Below are 19,377 nucleotides of genomic sequence, written 5' to 3'. Positions count from 1 at the left end.
AAAGGTAAATTAGTATCTTTATTTTAATTTTTTTTCTTGGCCTCCTCTGATATGATTGATGCATCGTGTCTCCCTGCTGGAAGGAGATCTAATATTGAAGGAGACAGGTGCCACAAGGTTTATTTAGGACAACCTCTGTCAGTTTTAAAATGTCTGCCTCATATATGTTGAGCTCCTGCATTTCCTGCTTTAGAGCCTTGTGTTATGCCAACATTACTATCTGTGCTGCCTCAACTACAAATTGGATGAACAGCCCATGACACTTTTTCAATATTATTACATTAAACCAAGTGGATTTTGATTGATAACCTAATATTCAACTAATGCAAAACATCAATCATGGCAAGTATATTAATTATTTAATATTGCAGTCTAATTCAGAAATCGATGTGCTGCATGAGAGGAAGGGAAACTCATGGTTCCCAGAAGATTTAAGACAGGGAATGATTAAAAAAAAGACCTGCTGTACTCCTGTGTGTTAGTTCGATACAAATCTTTATTCATTTGCCAATAATCTCTTCCCATTTTCCACTTCAGGACCATTTTATCAGTTTTGAGACCTATAATTGAATTAAGTCTGCTTTCAGCACAGGGCAAAAGGAGTTGCACAAATATTGATGAAGTCATGACAGGGACAACCCAAGAGACAGACCACTAAAGAGGACAGGCCTTTAAAGAGGACCATTTGTTGCAAGATCCCTCTGTCAATGTCTTGGATCTTGCCTCTCTATTTTTAAAAATGTATTAAGACTTTTGGAACCACTATTAAGACTTCTATATTTATATATCTATTGTAATGACATATTTCTAAAGCACATTGCCATTTGTGGTGTACCTTCATGTACATTATCTTGCTGCTTTTTTCACTGTAACCTTAATGTGTTAGGTAAGGCAGGTTTTACAGAATCCACACATTATAGAAGAATAATCTGGGCTTTGGAGAAGTTGGCTTATTACCCAAGTTCTTGCAACTATTTTGTCAGGGCTTAAATTTGAGTGTGGGTCTTCTGCTTCTAGAACCAGGATTATATATCATGCTGTCTTGAATAATATTTATGTACTCATGATGCTTTTCTTTTTCTGTGTTGTTTTGAGATGGCCACCCTTTCTGTGTTTCTGCCCAAAGTAAAACTAAAGAAAACTGATTTCCTTGGAGAACTTGTTGAAAATTTGGTGTCCCAAACTATGATACTTATCTAAGCTTTATGAATATGCAAACCTGCTGGACATAAATGAAAATTTCTTAATGTATTGTATCTTTTACTAGAATGTCCTCCTTTTTATATCTCAAAAAATATTTTGGGGGGGATGGGAAGTGGCTTAAATATACTTTATCATTAAATTACCACCCCAGCTTTCTTTTGGTTCCTGTTTATCTTGTTATATCTTTTACTATCTCTTGTCTGGAAACCTTTCTGAATTTTTTTTGTTTTGTGGATTTTTTGTATATGAGACATTGCTGAATTTTGTTTTTTACCCAATCTGAAGATCTTCTCTGGCATTTTAACTCCAGATTATTATGGGTGAATTTTCTTTAGTTTTTTTTTTAATCATTGATTGTTTAGATTACAATAATTACTATGTTCTATGCCACCCTTTATTATTTATCTTGTTGCTTTTTCCTGAATTTATTTCTCATCTTAATGCATTATATTTTTCAGAATTTTGTTCAAATAGTGTCTTTGTGTGGGTAATTTTACGCTGAAATTTGTTTTCTATCAATTTAAATAATAGTTTATTTAGCTGTATATAAATTCATGCTCACAGTCCTTTTCCTTAAAAAAATTATTTTTATTGAGTTCAGAGAGGAAGGGAGAGGAAGCGAGAGATAGAAACATCAATGATGAGAGAGAATCATTGATCGCTGCCTCCTTCACGCCTCCTACTAGGGGTGGAGCCTTTAACCTGGGCATATGCCCTGACCGGGAATCGAACTATGACCTTCTGGTTCATAGGTCAATGCTCAACCGCTGAGACACACCACCTGGCCTCTTTTCCTTTAACATTTACTTTCTCTTAGAAGTTAATACTTTCTTGTTCAGCATTAGTATTGAGAAGGTTGATGTCAGTGTTATTCTTCCTTTATGGAGGGGTATGTTTTTTCTTTCTGGATGCTTTTAGACTTTTATCTTGATCTATAATAGTGTCATTACTCTTATATTATGCTTTGCTGTGTATTTTTCCTTAATTATCCTGTTCACTATTCTATTTAACCTTTCAATGTAAGGTTTGAATATTTCTGTATCTGGGAAATACTTGTCATTTCTTCAAATGTGTTTGTTTTTTTCTTCTAAAGTGTCTGCTTTCCTTCTAGGTTTTCCATTGCATAGATGTTTGCACATCTACTCTGTTCTTAATTTTATCTCTTATTTGTTCTATTTTTTTCATCCCTTTCTTATGCTTTCTGGGAGAGTTCTTGTACCCAGTGTTCCAGCTCACTAATTCATTCTCAGTCTGTAGCTATTTTGCTTTCAATCCATTCTGTGAGTTTTTTCAAACTATTGTATTTATATTTAATTTCTAAAAATCTTTCTTTTCAATATGTTATTATATCAATATTATATTTTTGCTCAGTGTGTTCTATTTTCTCTGGATGAGGTTGCTCCATTGGTTATTTTTTCCAATCCCATGTTTACACACTTCAGAGATCTTAAATTTTTTTTTTATAGACTTCTCTTTCACTTCTTACAACATTAGCTGCCTTGGCTAGTAATTTTAATCTAAGGAGGGGAATAAAAGTCTGGGTTCTGGCTGATGCTCCTCCAGGTTAATTTAAAAATTATAGAGTCCAAAGCCTGGCCTCAGTCAACTATTTTTTCATTTTTAACATTTATCTTTATTGTTGAAAGTATTACAGATGTCCCCATTTCTTCCCCAATGACCCGCCCACCTTCACCCCCTACCCAGCTACTTTTTCCATTGTGTCCTACTCCATCAAAAACAATACAACTTATAAACAAGGATTTATAGAAAAAGCCACATCAAGACTGGTAGGAAGGGCGAGGCACCAAAAAGGCTGGCCCTGCTCTCACAGGCAGTGGCTGAGATTCTCAGCTGCAACAGTTCCCTTTAAGAAATGTGGGGTCTCTACTATATCCAGGCCCCTCAGCCCAGAGTACAGAGCCATGAAGATGCTGTGAAAATCAGCAGGATTCTGTACACCAGGGAGAGAGAGGATTCTGCTAGAGACACAGGCACCCTTTTAAAGAGCCATGCACAAAATCCTTTTTTGCAACCACTTACCATGGGCTCCAGAGGAGGGAGGGTGGAGTGGAATATAGTCACATGAGGAGAGACTGGGGTTATTGGCTCTGGGGAGACAGCTGAAAGGACAGCCACCAGGATTCCTGAGTTGAGTTTCTCTCTCACACTACCTACGCCATCTTTCTTGGGTGGAACAATCTCTTTCATATGGCATCAGCCTGGAGAAATGCAATAGCTCTACCCTCTGGATTCCCTGTTGCCTTACCCTGTAGAGCTTGCGCCCTACTAAGGAGTCAGGTACCTGGCCTGGGCTGTAGAGAGGTCTGGGTAGACTCTAAGGGAGTGCCAATGACTGAATTGTGTGGCTGTGAGGCAAGGGCCATTCCCCCCACTTTACTGTGAAACTGACTGGTGTCTTACCCTTGCAGGAGATATGCTAGCCCCACTCTTTGGGCTCCTGGCAGACCCACCCTCCCTACTCCTGGTGGCTCTGCCCTGCTGAGATCTGGGCAGAAACTAGGACAGACTGAGTTGTATGGGTCTAGGATGGGGGCCTTTTCTTCCATGCATGCCCTACCAGTACAGAGTTCTCCCTTTTACAAGGCCAAATCTTGGTCTATTAGGGCCTAATGAATTGTGCTGGTCTCATCCTGACCACTACCTGACACCCTACCCTGCTACAAAGGTGTGCAAGCACCCAGTGGGTAGCAGCTAGACTTGGTATACCCTGGAACATTTGCTGAGTGGCCTCAGCCCAGCACTGGCATCGAGTTTGAACCTGTGTCATCCTGGTGAACACCACTCACCCCTACCTGGTGACTTACTGAGAACCTACCTCATGTAACTCAAGTACTGCCAGAGGCTCTTTCAGTGACTGAGCCTAAGTTAGCTGGCAGACACAGGAGAGGCAGATCTCAGGGTTTCTTGGGACTTTTGCTGACCTACCTTGGTGCTAGAAAACGCCGGCCTTGGTGTACAGCTTGTTCCTTCCCACATACCCAGGCAGGCCCAACAGAGACAGCCACAAACTGGGGCTCACTTTGTGGCTCCAAACAGGTTGCTCAGGGCCAGTCACAGGCAGCTTCTAAATTGGCCTGTACCAGAGTCCCTCCCAAGAGGCCCCAGAACAAACACACCCAGTGGCCAGCTTCAGACATCATCATAGCAGGATTTAATTAGCTTCACAAGTGGCATCGCCAAAGGGAGATCTAATCAGGCACCGGACTCTGCTGAGGCAAAATCTACTTAGTGTGGTCAGCATCTGCACAGCAGCTCATACACTGTGGTCGGGGTCGATCCTCAGAGTCAGCCAGCCTGAGTGTCGACCCTAAACACAAAGAAGCCAATAACGATCAATACTCAATTACAACAGGAGGGCCCACATAAAGCACACAAGGGACATTCCTGGTACACCCAGCACAGGTGATCAAGGGGACTTTGCCACTGGTCCTACAGGACACCTCCTTCATAAGGTCATCCTACGAGAACCACCTAATACATAAAAACAAAAACAAAGAGGCAGCCAAAATGGGGAGACATGCTCCAAATGAAAGAATAGGAGAAATCTCCAGAAAAAGAGGTATATGAAATGGAAGCAAGAAATTTATCAGATATAGAGTTCAAAGTAATGGTTATAAGGATGCTCAGGGAACTTAGTGAAAACTACAACAGCATGAAAAGGGACATAGAAACCATGAAAAAGAACCAGTTGGAAATGAAGAATACTATTTCTGACATCAAGAATAAACTGGAAAAAATTAAAAAGTAGGTTGGATGAAGCAGAGAATCAAATCCGTGATTTAGAAGACAAGGTAGAAAAAACACCCAATAAGAGCAGCAAAAAAAGAAGAATTAAAAAGAATGAGGATAGTTTAAAGGATTAAGGATAGTTTAACAACATCCACATCTGGAGAAGAGAGGGAGCAAGGAATAGAGAACCTATTTGAAGAAATAATGACCAAAAACTTCCCTAACCTGATGAAGGAAAAAATATACACAGGTTCAGGAAACAGAGTTCCCAAACAAGATGAACCCAAAGAGGCCCACACAAAGATGCATCATAATTAAAATGGCAAAGTTAAAGACAAAGAGACAATATTAAAAGCAGCACAAGAAAGATAGTTACCTACAATGGAGCTCCTATAAGATTTTCAGCTGATTTCTCAACAGAAACATTTTGAGCCAGAAGGAATTGTCATGAAATATTCAAAGTGATGAAAAGGAAGGACCTATAACCCAGATTACTTTACACAGCAAAGCTATCCATTACATAAGGGGTAAAACCCATGTGCTGTATATACATTTGTAATTATGTATAAAGTAAAACCGTTTTAAACTGTAAAGATTTTTTTCAGTGTGTTTTCTGGAATTTTGCCACAACATACTGGCTTTGTATTTTATTTATCTTCCTGTCTAGTTATTGGCTTCAGATTAGTGTAAAGTCCCCCTTGACCTTTCCAAAAAAATAAATGTTCTTTAAGTCTTGAAAAGAATAAAATAAAATTGTTGGAGAAATAAAGAGTTTTCCAGGCAAGAAAAAACTTAATGAGTTCATTGCTACCAAACAGTACTACAAGAAATGTTAAAGGGTCTTCTTGAAGAAGAAAGAAAAATAGGAACATAGTTAAAAAAATAAAATGGCAATACATATGTATCTATCAATAATCACTTTAAATGTAAATGGCCTAAATGTTCCAATCAAAAGATATAGGGTAGCTGAATGAATAGGAAAACAAGACCCATATATGTGCTGTTGACAAAAGATCCACTCAGAACAAAAGATTCACATAGCCTGAAAGTTAAAGGATAGAAAAAGATATTTCATGCAAATGAAAATTTAAAAACGCTGAAGTAACAACACGTATATCTGACAAAATAGACAGTAGTGAGTGAAGCCAGGTTACTAGTCTGTTATGCTGCTGTTGTCATTTTCCATGTGATGTAGCTTTGGAGATATAGCAGAGGGAATGAGTAAACAGGAATGTAGTAAGATACCGTTGATTTTAAGAAGGGGTTTGACATGATCAAGCTTACATTTTAGAAAGATTTTGCTGTATTATGAAGAATGAATTGATGTGGTGCAAGGCAGGACCCATTTTTAACCATTAGGATGTTTTGTAGTAATCTGGGAGAGAAAAGATGAGACCAGTACTCTCTCTTAGTAACATCAGAGAGAAAACAAAAGACCTAAAATAAGGTAGTACATGTGAAGATAAAAGTGATTAAATCTATATGGTAATTAAGGATGTTGACTAGCCAAGTCCCTGTGATTGAGTACATTTGTTTACAACTGGTAGTGAAGAAAAGGCTTGTGTCAAGGATAATGCCTAGTTTTCTTTCAGGCATACCATTCTAAAAGCATATTTCCTAAATATCACTTAATTTAAAGAATCACTTTGAAGTATAGCAAAGCAATAGCCTAGCCAATCTTTTCTTTTTTTTAGGAATAGTTTCTTGTCCTTGATTCCAAAATGCAAACAGCTCAGAGAATTGATTTTCCTTAATTTTGTGGTAAACTCAGTTTACATCGAAACCTACCCTTAAATGAAGCTACTTAATAGCCTTTGTTTATCCCACTCTGTGGAATATTCATGTTTCTTTTAGAATTAATGTGTATGATGATGAGATGCTGCTTCGAGTCATGCTGTCAGCGTTGTGTGACATATAGTATATATACCTTATTACCTTTCTAAACTCCCAACTATTCTGATGAAGCATGTCTAGCCCCAGTGATTTCAGATAATTAATTAAGGACTTGTACTTTGAATCTGAACATTTTTTTATATTGTAATATTATTTTCTAATAAGAACCATTATGTGACAATGTAGCCATGGGGAAAAATGATGTAGGTGTGTATTATATAGAGCAAACTCCAAGATAGATTGCCAAGTGAAGGTACCAAAAACAGTGCTTATAGTATGTTTCTGTTTGGGTTTTATAAAAAATAAAATTTTAAAAAACGTGAAGGAAGAAATACACATGTACATACATATAGAATTTTTTTAGAAAGACAAACAAAGGTAATATTAGTGATTGAGAATTGGGAGTTGGTGATAGGAGGAAGACAATTTCACTGTTGTGTGCACATACACATATTGCACTGTCAGATGTTTCACTATATACATTATTCTTTTTGTTTATATTTAAAATTATACAGATGATCATATGAGAATGTCCTTGCAAAAATTTGAAGTTCTGTTTGCCTTCCAGACCCATTAAATGCATTATTTTGTAATAATAAAGTTAAAAATAATTATTTATGTAGCTATTAGCCTTTTCTGACACCTTGTTTTTAATTTATGCCTATCATTTATCATTAGGGCATCCAGAGAATGAGTTTAGAAATCCTTACATTTTAAATGTTAGGTATGGTTAAGATTGCCAGAAGCAGAAAGTAGAGAGAGAATGGCTAAAGATAAGTGCTTTGCTAATCAGTAGATGTTGAAATTTATTCCCAATATGTCAGACTGGGCAGTGAGAGCAAAGGTTGGAAGCCATGGGTTTGAAGGGAAATTTGGAAAGATTGAAGGATAGACAAAGGAAACAGAGAAGTATATAGGCAAAGAAAATTGAAATCAGAAATAAAGAGGAAAGAAATAAAGGACCCTTCAGAGAAAGAAGAGGTGTGGGGAAAAGATTAAACATCGTGAATGCAACACTGTTTTGGTTGTTGAATTTCCATGAATATTTTCTGCAATGTGATAGAAGTATAATTTCATGTTAAAAAATAAGGGTTGGTGTTTATGATGGAATTAAAATACTACTTGATCAGGGTGAGAAAAGCCAAAAACCATTTGTCACTAATAAATTAGTATACTCTGAAATCGGGATTAAAAAATTTAACTATTTGCCACATTTCACCAAGTGTATATTTAAATTATGTTTGCTACTTGCACAGGTATTTTTATTTTTAATTCCATCAGCAGTGTTCTGTTTAAGTGAAGAGCAAGAAATTAAATACTGAAAATATGATATTTGATGTTTATGGGGGTTTTTTTGGTGATACTTTGTTTTTTAATATTTCAGTAGTCTTAGATCCTGATTTGTAGTGTGAACTAAGTTAATAAAATTAATATCAACAAAATTTGTTAAAATTTACTGTTTAACTATGAAATTATGAGCATATTATTTAGGAGCATATTCTTTAATAAAAATGCAACCATTGCTGGACGGATATTTGATAAAGCAAATATAGTAAAATGTCAATTTAGGGTCTATATCGTGGATAGAACCTGTATGTTTGAACATTTTCATAATAAAAGTTGGAGAAAACAAACTAATGAGAGAAAACTAATGTGAAATAAATATTAAATTAATAGTAAAATAATAATATACTTCTTTTTGTTGTGTGTTAACTTTGAAAAATCTGAAACATTCTTTTTGTTAGTGGAATACCAATTTAGTGGAAATACTAGTAGATATAAATTACTTATCTGTTTCCTTTTGATGTAAATTGTTTTGTCATTGAAAATAGTGTTATATGAACATTAGTAAAGATATATGAAAAACTTCTAAGGATTTGTAAAATAGTTTTGAGGTAAATATAAATTATAGCAGACAAGGGTTTAGCAACTATTTAGAACTTTTATTCTTCTATTTTAGGGAATCTGGAAACATCAAAGCTGGATTAGAACATCTGGTAAGTTCTAATTTTCTCTTGAACATTTGCATCATCTTTGATATCTGCATTCCAAATGAACACTTTTGAATGAGCTTTGAATACCTTGTATTGAGAAAGTCAACCATTTCCCAAAGGGTCAGCTTACTGCTATTATGTGAAGGCACTTACATTTTCATTTATCTTGTCATTTCAAGGGAATTTAAATTTTTTTAGATTACTTTTTTTTTGATGTAGAGATGAAATAAAACGGATGACAATCCTTGGATTGATGATTGCTTTAATTATAAACAAAAATTGGTGTAGAATTTTTGGCATATCTTGATCTGACAAAAACAAGCTTGTGTTTTAAGAAAAACACAATCAAATATTGCATGCATAAATATGGTATGTTTTAGCAATTTAACGGCTTTGAAAGAAGTGCACAGCTTTGTTTTTCCTAATGTCTTTGCTTTATGAATAATGCATTGGTTTAAACTACATTCAGCTTAGAACGTAAAATAATTGAGATGCAAAATTTTTGGTTTAAGTAAACATTTTTAAAGCGTAAGTGAAATTTAAACTGACTTTACATTAAAATATGTCCATTAATCAAAAAATTGGAAAAACTGTTGTATTGTAACAGGTCCAAAATTCATTGAGTTTACCACAATGAGTGTTGTTCATTACAACATTAAGTACTTCATTTAAACAGAACATTACAAAGTCATGCTCTGGTTTCTGGTCAAATCCAAATGTTGAATAATTAATGAGAGATTCTTTTGTAAATACAATCTAAGTACTTTTTTAATGCAAGACCTCATTCGTATATCATATTGTAGCTTTGTTAACGATTAATGTGCTTTTGGTCTTCTAAAAAAAACAAACAGTAATAAGCGGCAGATTCATTTTGAGTTATAGTAGAGAGTTGTAAGAGATTTTTGGTTTTCCTCTCAGTAGCTAAACAAACTAAGGAAACAGATTTTTGAAATATTATCATAGAAATTACAGGTAATTATTAAAGCATGATATAATAACCTTGTTAGAAAATTTGAACTATATATTTGTCCAGATTAGAAGTAAATAAATAAAATTGTTATTCTCATTATTAAAAATGATATCCCAAGTCCTTGTTAATTACTTCATAGTGGCACATATATTTAGGATATGCAGACATCAGAATAAAAATGTTAATCTGCCTTGGCTCAGTGGATAGAGCATCGGCCTGCAGACTGAAAGGTCCCAGGTTCGATTCTGGTCAAGGGCATGTACCTTGGTTGCGGGCACATACCCAGTAGGAGGTGTTCAGGAGGCAGCTGATCGATGTTTCTCTCTCATCGATGTTTCTAACTCTCTATCCTTCTCCCTTCCTCTCTGTAAAAAATCAATAAAATATATTCGGGCCCTGACTGGTCTGGCTCAGTGGATAGAGCGTTGGCCTGTGGACTGAAGGGTCCTGGGTTTGATTCCAGTCAAGGGCATGTACCCTGGTAGCGGGTGCATCCCCAGTAGGGGGTGTGCAGGAGGCAGCTGATTGATGTTTCTCTCTCATCGATGTTTCTAACTCTCTATCCCTCTCCCTTCCTCTCTATAAAAAATCAAAATGTATTTAAAATATATATATATTGGGGAAAAAATGTTAATCTAAGACATCACGTTTCAGTATCAGTTGAAGGTTTATAATAAGGAAGAACATCCCCGCGGAAGCGGGGAGGCGCCCGGAGAAGGCGGGACCAGCCTGCGGTGACTTGCAAGACTGAGGGCAGGGCTTGAAGTGGCCAGAGAAGGCCTGAAGGGTTGGGGATGGGGCCAGGTGTGCTCGAGCTCTGGGTGGAGAGGTTAGGGTGTCAAGGGGGGGGCATGCGCGGCGGGTGGGGCTGCACAATTTCATGTGCCCGGTCACTAGTATACTTATAATAGACTGCCCAGTACCTTGTTATTTTTCTCTTCACAAACTTGTCTACTACCCATAAAGCCTAGGTCTGTTTAAAGTTCTAGACAGAGCCTGTGAAGCTTGGTGCCCATTGTCCACTGATGATTCTTGCCTGATAATTGCAAAATGGCGATTTTCCAATTCTTCTAATTCTTCTGCTCCTCCCATATTTAGCAGGCAGCAGTCTACTGTAAGGAGAGCCTACCCAACTTTCTTAATTCATCTATATATTGTGAACAAGGACTTACAGATTTTTATTTTACTAAATAGGTTACTATTAATTATTTTCTTTCTTTATTTTGATGCTCAAGTTGTCCCAGATTTTTTCTAGGGAGTGTACTTTCAAGATGGTTTCTAGTCCGTTTGATATACCCCAACTTTTTTTTTTAAGTGCTTTCTTACATGCTGTTACACTATATTCTAGGCTTTTCATGTTCCTTCCCTGTCCCTGCCTTCTGCTTCAGCAGCAGATTTTATCTCTATTTTCCAAGACTGTTTGCTATTCAAAACATCTTTGAAAGGTAGTTCTGAATGAACAAATGATGATGGCTAATGGAAGATGTATAGAATGTTATGGAGTATTATCTCTGAAGTTGTTGTTATTATTATTGTTATTATATTATTAAGTTTGGAAGGTTTGAGTTTTTGTTCTAGTGGCTACCTTTGTATTTATATCTTTTATAATGCTTTTAATCCCCGTTATTTATACTTAACCTTTTATATGGCATCCTTGACTCCCATCTGTTACCTTTAATAGCTGATGCTTCTATTGTACTTTTCCTTACTTCTTTTCCTCATATTTCTTCTCTTTTTATTCTTGCTACGTTGTTAGAATATATGTATACATATATCCTTTATTCTTCGACCCATGCTATCACCTTGTTTTAGAATCAATTCTAAAATTAAATTTATTAAATATTGACATCAGTTCGTTTGCTGATACTTACCCACTTATTTCCTGTTTGTATAAAACTCATCCACTAATGTATTCCTCAGAAAAGACCCCTGTGTACAGTATTCCCTGAGATCTTGCACATTCCAGGCTGTTTTTCTGTGGTCTTGTCACTTGAATGACAGGTTGACTAGACATGAAATGCTTGGCTTACAGTCTCTTTTGTGACTTTCTGAAAAAATATTCTGCAGATATCTCTGGTATCAGCCTTATTTTTTTACCCTTGTAGAGAATGTATTACTTTCTTTTGCTTGAGGCATTGCCATTTTTTATTGTCCTTTTTTTTTACTAGGGTAATTCTTGAAGTTGGTTGTTTTTGACTAATTTTGCTGTTTTTTTCTCATATGTTGACTTAATTTTTCTCATTCCCAGAAATAGTTTTCATGGATTATAGTGTTAAATATTAGTTCTATTCCTTTTGTTTTCTTCTTCAGGACTCTAGTTACACACACACACACACACACACACACACACACACACTCACACACTCATAAGGGGTGATGTAGCTTATGATGTAGCTATATAAGAAAAGGCTAATATGCAAATCAACTGAACAGTGGAATGACCGGTCACTATAATGCACACTGATCACCAAGGGGCAGATGCTCAATGCAGGAGCTGCCCCCTGGTGGTCAGTGCGCTCCCACAGGGAGTGCCGCTCAGCCAGAAGCTGGGCTCATGGCTGGCGAGCTCAGCGGTGGTGTTTGGAGCCTCTCCCGCCTCCTGTGGCAGTCAGACATCCCCTGAGGGCTCCTGGACTGTGAGAGGGCTCAGGCCAGGCTGAGGGACCCCCACGCCCTGAGGGCACGAAATTCGTGCACTGGGCCTCTAGTATAATTTATATATACTAAGTGTACCAGTTAATAATGCAGATTTTTTTCAGTAGATTGAGTTACACTTATGTTGATATGTATGTGATTTGATATATATGCTATTTTGTTGTATTGACAGCAAGCTTCAAAACTTAATATGTCAAATTTGCTGAAGGTGTTAACATCATAGATATTTTTACACTTAAAAATGTCGAATTTCGTGCCAAAAAAAGAGCATTTGCTGGAAGTTTTAATTCATTATTTTATTTTGAAGAAAAAGTTATCATATACTTCGGGAAGCTTATGGTGAACATGCTCCATTTCAAGATACTTGTGAACGCTGGTTTAAATGCTTTAAAAGTGATGATTTTGCTGTGAAAGACAAAGAACGTCCAGGTCAACCGAAAAAGTTTGAAGACCAACAATTACAAGCATTATTGGATGATGCCTGTCAAACTCAAAAACAACTTGCAGAAAGATTAAACGTTGCTCAGTAAACAATTTTCGATCATTTACAAGCAATGGGAAAGATTTTAAAGGAAGGAAAATGGGTGCCACATCAACTGAACGAAAGACAAATTGAAAACCGAAAAGTCATCGGTAAAATGTTGCTTCAACAGCACGAAAGAAAGTCTTTTTGCAACGAATTGTGACTGGCAATGAAAAGTGGATTTATTTTGAGAATCCCAAACCCACAAAATCATGGGTTGACCCAGGTCAACCATCAACATCAACTGCAAGGCCAGATTGCTTCAGAAAGAAGGCAAGGCTCTGTGTCTGGTGGGATCAGAAAGGTGTGGTGTATTATGAGCTTCTAAAACCAGGTGAAATCGTTAATACTGATCGCTACCGACAACAAATAATCAATTTGAATCACGCTTTCATCATGAAATGACCAGAATGTGCCAGAAGACATGGCAAAGTAATTTTGCTTCACGATGATGCACCATCACACACATCAAAACCAGTTAAGACACATTAAAACAGTGGTTCTCAACCTTCCTAATGCCGCGACCTTTTAATACAGTTCCTCATGTTGTGGTCACCCCCAACCATAAAATTATTTTCGTTGCTACTTCATAACTGTAATTTTGCTACTGTTATGAATCGTAATGTAAATATCTGATATGCAGGATGTATTTAGGCGACCCCTGTGAAAGGGTCGTTTGACCCCCAAAGGGGTCGCGACCCACAGGTTGAGAACCGTTGAATTAAAAGATCTTGCCTGGGAAGTATTAACCCACCCACTGTATTCACCAGACCTTGCTCCTTCAGATTACCACTTGTTCTGATCAATGGCACTTTCTGAGCAGCACTTCAAAACATACGAAGAAGTGGAAAATTTGTTTTCTGAATGGTTTGCCTCAAAACAAGAAAAGTTCTATTGGGACGGTATCCACAAATTACCTGAAAGATGGGGGAAATGTGTAGCTAGCGATGGACATTACTTTGAATAAAGCATTTTTGATGTTTCTCTTGAAATTATCGTGTTTTCTTTGATTACAAAATCCGCCATTATTAACCGGTACACATGGTATGTAAAGTCTTTCTTTACTCATCTTCTATTTCAGTGCCTTTCTCTCTTACTCCTTTTACTACTTTACTTTGTTTTCATTCTCTCAGTCGTTTTCCTGATTTTATTTTTATTTTCATTCAAATTTGTATTTCCTTGAACACCTTATAATTTGTTTTTACTTTTTGAATAGCTGATTCTAGGTTTTCTTCTTGTTATTCATCCAAATGAGTTTTTTCCATTATGGTTGGTTTTGGGGAGAGAATTTTATCTATTGAAATTTTTGATTTGCATTTTTTGATTACTTTTTACAGTGACTTTATATGGGGATGATTTTCTCTCTCTCTCTCTCTCTCTCTCTCTCTCTCTCTCTCTCTCTCTCTCTCCTCTCTCTTTCAATCCTTCTTTATTTCCCTTCCCTCCATCCCTCCCTGCCTTCCTTCCTTTTTTAAATCATAGACATTTTTCAGATGGGGTTTCTAGGTCAAGGGTGCCCTCTTCTGCAGTTAGAGGAAGGGCAGTTTCTTTAATTGATGATGGTAGCAGAGGCAGGGACAAAGGGATGGCATGTCTTGTTTTTTTCTTTAGCTGTTTGTTTCTTCTTTCTTTTTATTAGCATGTATTTTATTTGTCTGATTTCCTCCCAGAATTAATGCTTCCTGAGGCTACCATTTCTGATCCCACTCACTTTCAAACTTCTTCCCTCTAGCTGGTGCTGTGGTAACACCAATTTGAAACCAATGTTTACTATTTTGGCATTTAGTGTTGTAGTACTTTGTTTTCCTAGGAGTGATTTTGTTTGTGTTTCCAGAGATTAACCCTATTAGGTTGAGCTATATAAAAAAAAGTCACTTTTAGGTCAGAATACTTTTTTGGGGTTGTTTCTGGCTTAAAAGAACCGCTGTGCCATGCCCCCTTTGGCAGGGGATGAGATGACTTGTGCTGATCAGTATGAGGTTTCTAAAGCTTCCCTCATTCTCTTTTCTGAAAAGTCAAATAATTGGATATGGGTTGGGATTAGGGGGACAACGTGATCTAGGTATTTGTCTTCAACATGCATATAAGTCGCCTGAGGATATTGTTTAAACACTGGTTCTGATTCTCTGGGTCTGGAATGGGCCTTGAGATTCTGTATTTAGCAAACTTTCATGTGAGACTAATGCTGCTGGTCCAGCGACCACCAGGAAGAAAAGTACATTGAAGGGCATTGACTTAAACGATACGTGTCTAATGAACAGCCTTCTGCTTCTAATGAAGAATATAGATGTTTCTCTCATATACTCATTAAATATGATTCTGCAACCTATAAATGATTGGTTGAGTATTCAGAAACCCAGAGAGACAGACACTCCACAGGTTTATACAGGGGCAAAAAGTTCATTGCCTTATTCTGTAAGAGTAACAGGGCAATTATTTTCTGTATTTTGGTTCCAAATGTTAAGTTGTATATTTATGGGATGAAGCTGGACACTAGGACTAATAATAACTCATTCAGCCTTAGGTATAAAATTAAATAAGTGATAATAAACCCCTTAGTAAAAAGGATTACAAGTATTTACAACTTTAAGTGGGATTTGCTTTCTATTAATAGTTGAATAACAGAAGAACTCTGGAGCCATACCTGTGGGTTTTTTTTCTCCCCACAGAGGTCTCATATATTGTATAACATTTGTGAGTGAAGACCCACTTGTCCTTGTGGTCAGACAACACAGTCTGACCATTTTAAGTGTTGAAAAGCAACTGTCATTAATAGCTTGTTTAGCCCATCAGTGGTTTGTAGATATAGTTGCTGCTTGCCAGAAATGTAGGCAGGCCCATTGATATTACATACTCATCAATAACACTACATACAGGATTTAATAAAAGCACTTTCCTCTTTGTTTTAGGTTATTTTGCATAGAACTTGCAAATAAAAGTGCTGCATTTCAGTTACAGACTAATAATTTTATTTACCACAAGTATAGTCAAAGTAAAAATACTATTGTCATACTTTTGAGAATTTGCTTAACAGAACATGAGCTATAAAATGCAAACAAAGGTTATAAACCCTATTCTAAAGTCACTTGTCTTTCATCTGTTGTATTTTTAAATGCATGTTTTATTGTAAATGTAAAGAAATATGTGACATTTAAATATGTCCCCACTATATTCAGAAAAAAATGTTTTTGACATTTGTCCAAATGAGTTTGAGAATATAATTTTCTCAAAATACACTGACATTACTCGTATCTTCCATATATTTATTAAACACTGATGAAAAAATGTTTATTACCTCATATACTGTTTAAGGACTTCAACAGAATAGATCTATCTCCTCCCAACATTTTAATTATTTTTTCTCTCCTAAGTCAATATATATTTGAGGTTGAGGGTAAATGTGCATATTAAAAGAGATGTTTTTCTCAAGCTGTGATATGAGATAAAACAGCATGAAGTGTTTCTTTTTTCTAGAAAATCAGTTCCATAAATCTTTCTCTATTTTCTTTTAACAAACAAGTGTGTCCTATGAATGTGTGCAAATTAAAATACCTTTAATGTGGATTAAATGTCAGTGTCATATTGCTGTCATGTTTTCTTAGGCAGTTTACAGGTTCTCAATCTGGGACCAGCTCTCACGAGAGACTGTAGTGTGATTGTCAGTGATCCATTTGTCTTACACGTTTTGATCAGTTACAAGTATATGACCCAGTCATCCAAACAGCATGAATTTGGGCCCTTTTTCTACTTCCCTCCATTTCCTCTCTTCCAAAGAAAGGTCTGTTTGTTGCATTTTTAAGACATAGTGATGTCAGAAGCAAATGGTGGCCAGTTAGCTTAAAAAAACACATACCACAAATACGATGTCAGGCAATTTTCATGACACTGCTAATCTCAGATTCTTGTTTAATCTAGATAAAATTTATTTTCTGACTTTTATGCACAGGTGCTTGTTAAAGTTTTATAAAGTAAAACCAAAGAAGAGCATTAAATAACCCCACCCCACCCCATGACTCAGGAGTCTGAAAGTCAAACCTTTAAACCACCAGAGTAATTGAATATTTTATTCTTATATTTTTTGTATTATAGTTCAGGACAATGTAGGTGCTGCTTCATTGCAGGGAATCCCACAAGCACAAGATATTTATTTCATGGCTTTTTCAGATCTAACAACCGTAACTGCAGGCAAAGATCTAACAGCTGAGGTAACACGGTTGCTTTCTATTTCTCCAGGCAAAGCATTAGGAGTTAAGAGGGAGAATGCCTTTGCCACAGTGGTATCTTTGGCCATACTCATTACCATTTGCCACCGAATCATAGTATCTATATTTAACTTTAACATATGTATACAAAGCACAGTACGAGGGGTTAAGATAATGTGATTTTACTGGGTGACCTCCAGCAATACACACAACTTCTCTGTTTCACTTTTTTCATTTTCTCCTATTCATAGGGTATTTAAACAGTGTGTGAAAATTTGTAAAAGCATTAGATTCTCTGCACATGTATCATTATTCTTATAGAGAAAGAAAAAAAACCTTTACTGTTCCAGTTATGTAACTTCAGATTGCTAAAAACACTATCTCAATTCTAATACACTCAGAGTGAGCTGTGAGAAAAATTTGTCCTTTATCTGTTCACATTCACTCCCTTTTTAAAATGTCATTATATATTTTTGAAAAATTTAAATTAATAGATTTTCATTGTAATGATTCAAAACTGATACATAAAGAAAAATGAATATATCTTCTATCTGCCACCAATCAGGTGTTAATAGTTCAATTATGATTTTTATATACCTTTCTCCATTCCCAGACATACATATGTATATATTACTTAGCTTTTTGCTTATTTATAAAAATAGAATCATACTACATGATATTTAATAAATTGTACTTTTTTGTCAATATAAAAAAGTATCTATATATACACATATGAATCTGGGTTTTGCTGGAAATCTATCAAAATATTGGAAGTTAATATTGTTACCATATTACTTAAAGCATTTATAGGGGATGATTGCATTATGTGTTTTAAGAAGTCAGTGCAGATTTAGTTTTATTTCCACTTTTGGCCACCTTGATTACAGTATATGAAAGAACAGACTTATCATGAAATTTATTGTGGTCAAATAGAGGAAGAAATTGGTTATTTTATTCAAGAAAATACTATTTGATATTTGTAAAAAAACAAGTAAGTAAAGATAATCAGATTAGAAAAGGAATATGTGACATTTAAATATTTGTCAGTTTTATTATATGCTAGTATTTTTAAACTTGAAATTTTGGTATAACTGTTGTGATATTTACTGTAATCTATAATCTTGGTATTTCCCATATCATATACTGTAATTTATTTTCTTTTTGACTCTACCTTTTGATTAAATATTCAGCTTTGTATTTTCAATACATACTCTGCAAATATTAAGTATTTATTGAATTTTTTGAAATTGAAATACAAGTAAATTGATATATCACAATTTTTTTAAGGAGGAGGGATTCAGTTTATTTTAAAGTTCTTTGTGTCCAGTGGATTGAATGGTAAAAACCAATGCTGAAAGCTGAGCATATATAAATATTGTTGCCTAGGAAAAAAATTACGTTTCCTTAGGGTTTTTATTGGGAAAGTTAGCAGAGTACTGGAAAAGCACTGAGTTAGGAATAGTGAACTGGTTCTAAGCTCTGGTACTTAACCTGTAGAAGATTCAGTTTGTTCATGTATAAAGTAAGGAATATGAACTCGATGATATCTAAGGCTCTGTCTAGCCTCAGGTATATGATTCTATAAAAGAAAAACCTTTGCATGCTTGTATTGTCTTATATCCTTAATAAAGTAATATTATAATAACTATGTATGGTGGCAGATAGCTACTAGACATATTTGGGTGGCATTTCATAAGGTATAAACATGTCTAATCACTATGTTGTGCACCTGAAATGTATAATATTGCATGTCAACTGTAATTTAAAAATAAATTTAAGAAACTTGTCTTGTATATAACTCACTGCTGACTCTAGATGACTAATTTAATTGAGATGTATCAGATATACTTAGCTATATGTTGCGACACTAGAGAATTATAAACAATTTTGCAAATATAAAATTATGTGTAAATAAATAAATTTATTTAAAATCATTTCTGGTGGCAGACCATATTGATAATTTATTTGTTCTAAATATTTTAATAATATTTATGTTAAGAAGAATATGATATTAGCTCAGAAAATTAAAATTTAAAAGGCATTTCTAGTATAAAAATCATACAAGGAGACTGTTGCAGATAAAGTCTTTCCAGTAATTTAATTTTATTTTTGCCTTTCCAGTTTTATTCTTGAAGAGGGGAGAACTAAAATATAAACTTTCTGTTTATTTTTCTTATACATTTCTTT

At 35.4% G+C, this 19,377-nt stretch overlaps 1 protein-coding gene across 1 annotated transcript in view; it reads left to right on the top strand.

Moving 5' to 3' along the window:
* RSRC1 (arginine and serine rich coiled-coil 1) overlaps positions 1–19,377 on the top strand; it is a 329,184-nt gene that overhangs the window by 152,061 nt on the left and 157,746 nt on the right. The window contains exon 5 of the mRNA XM_023755153.1: positions 8,807–8,843. Coding sequence (XP_023610921.1) covers positions 8,807–8,843 — 37 coding nt within the window. The remainder of the gene's footprint in view (positions 1–8,806; positions 8,844–19,377) is intronic.

The sequence above is a fragment of the Myotis lucifugus genome, unplaced genomic scaffold (assembly GCF_000147115.1).
Source record: "Myotis lucifugus unplaced genomic scaffold, Myoluc2.0 scaffold_70, whole genome shotgun sequence".
In the NCBI taxonomy this organism is placed as follows: domain Eukaryota; kingdom Metazoa; phylum Chordata; class Mammalia; order Chiroptera; family Vespertilionidae; genus Myotis; species Myotis lucifugus.
The sequence above is the reverse complement of the archived record's forward strand: the minus strand, read 5'-3'. Positions and strand labels throughout refer to the sequence as shown.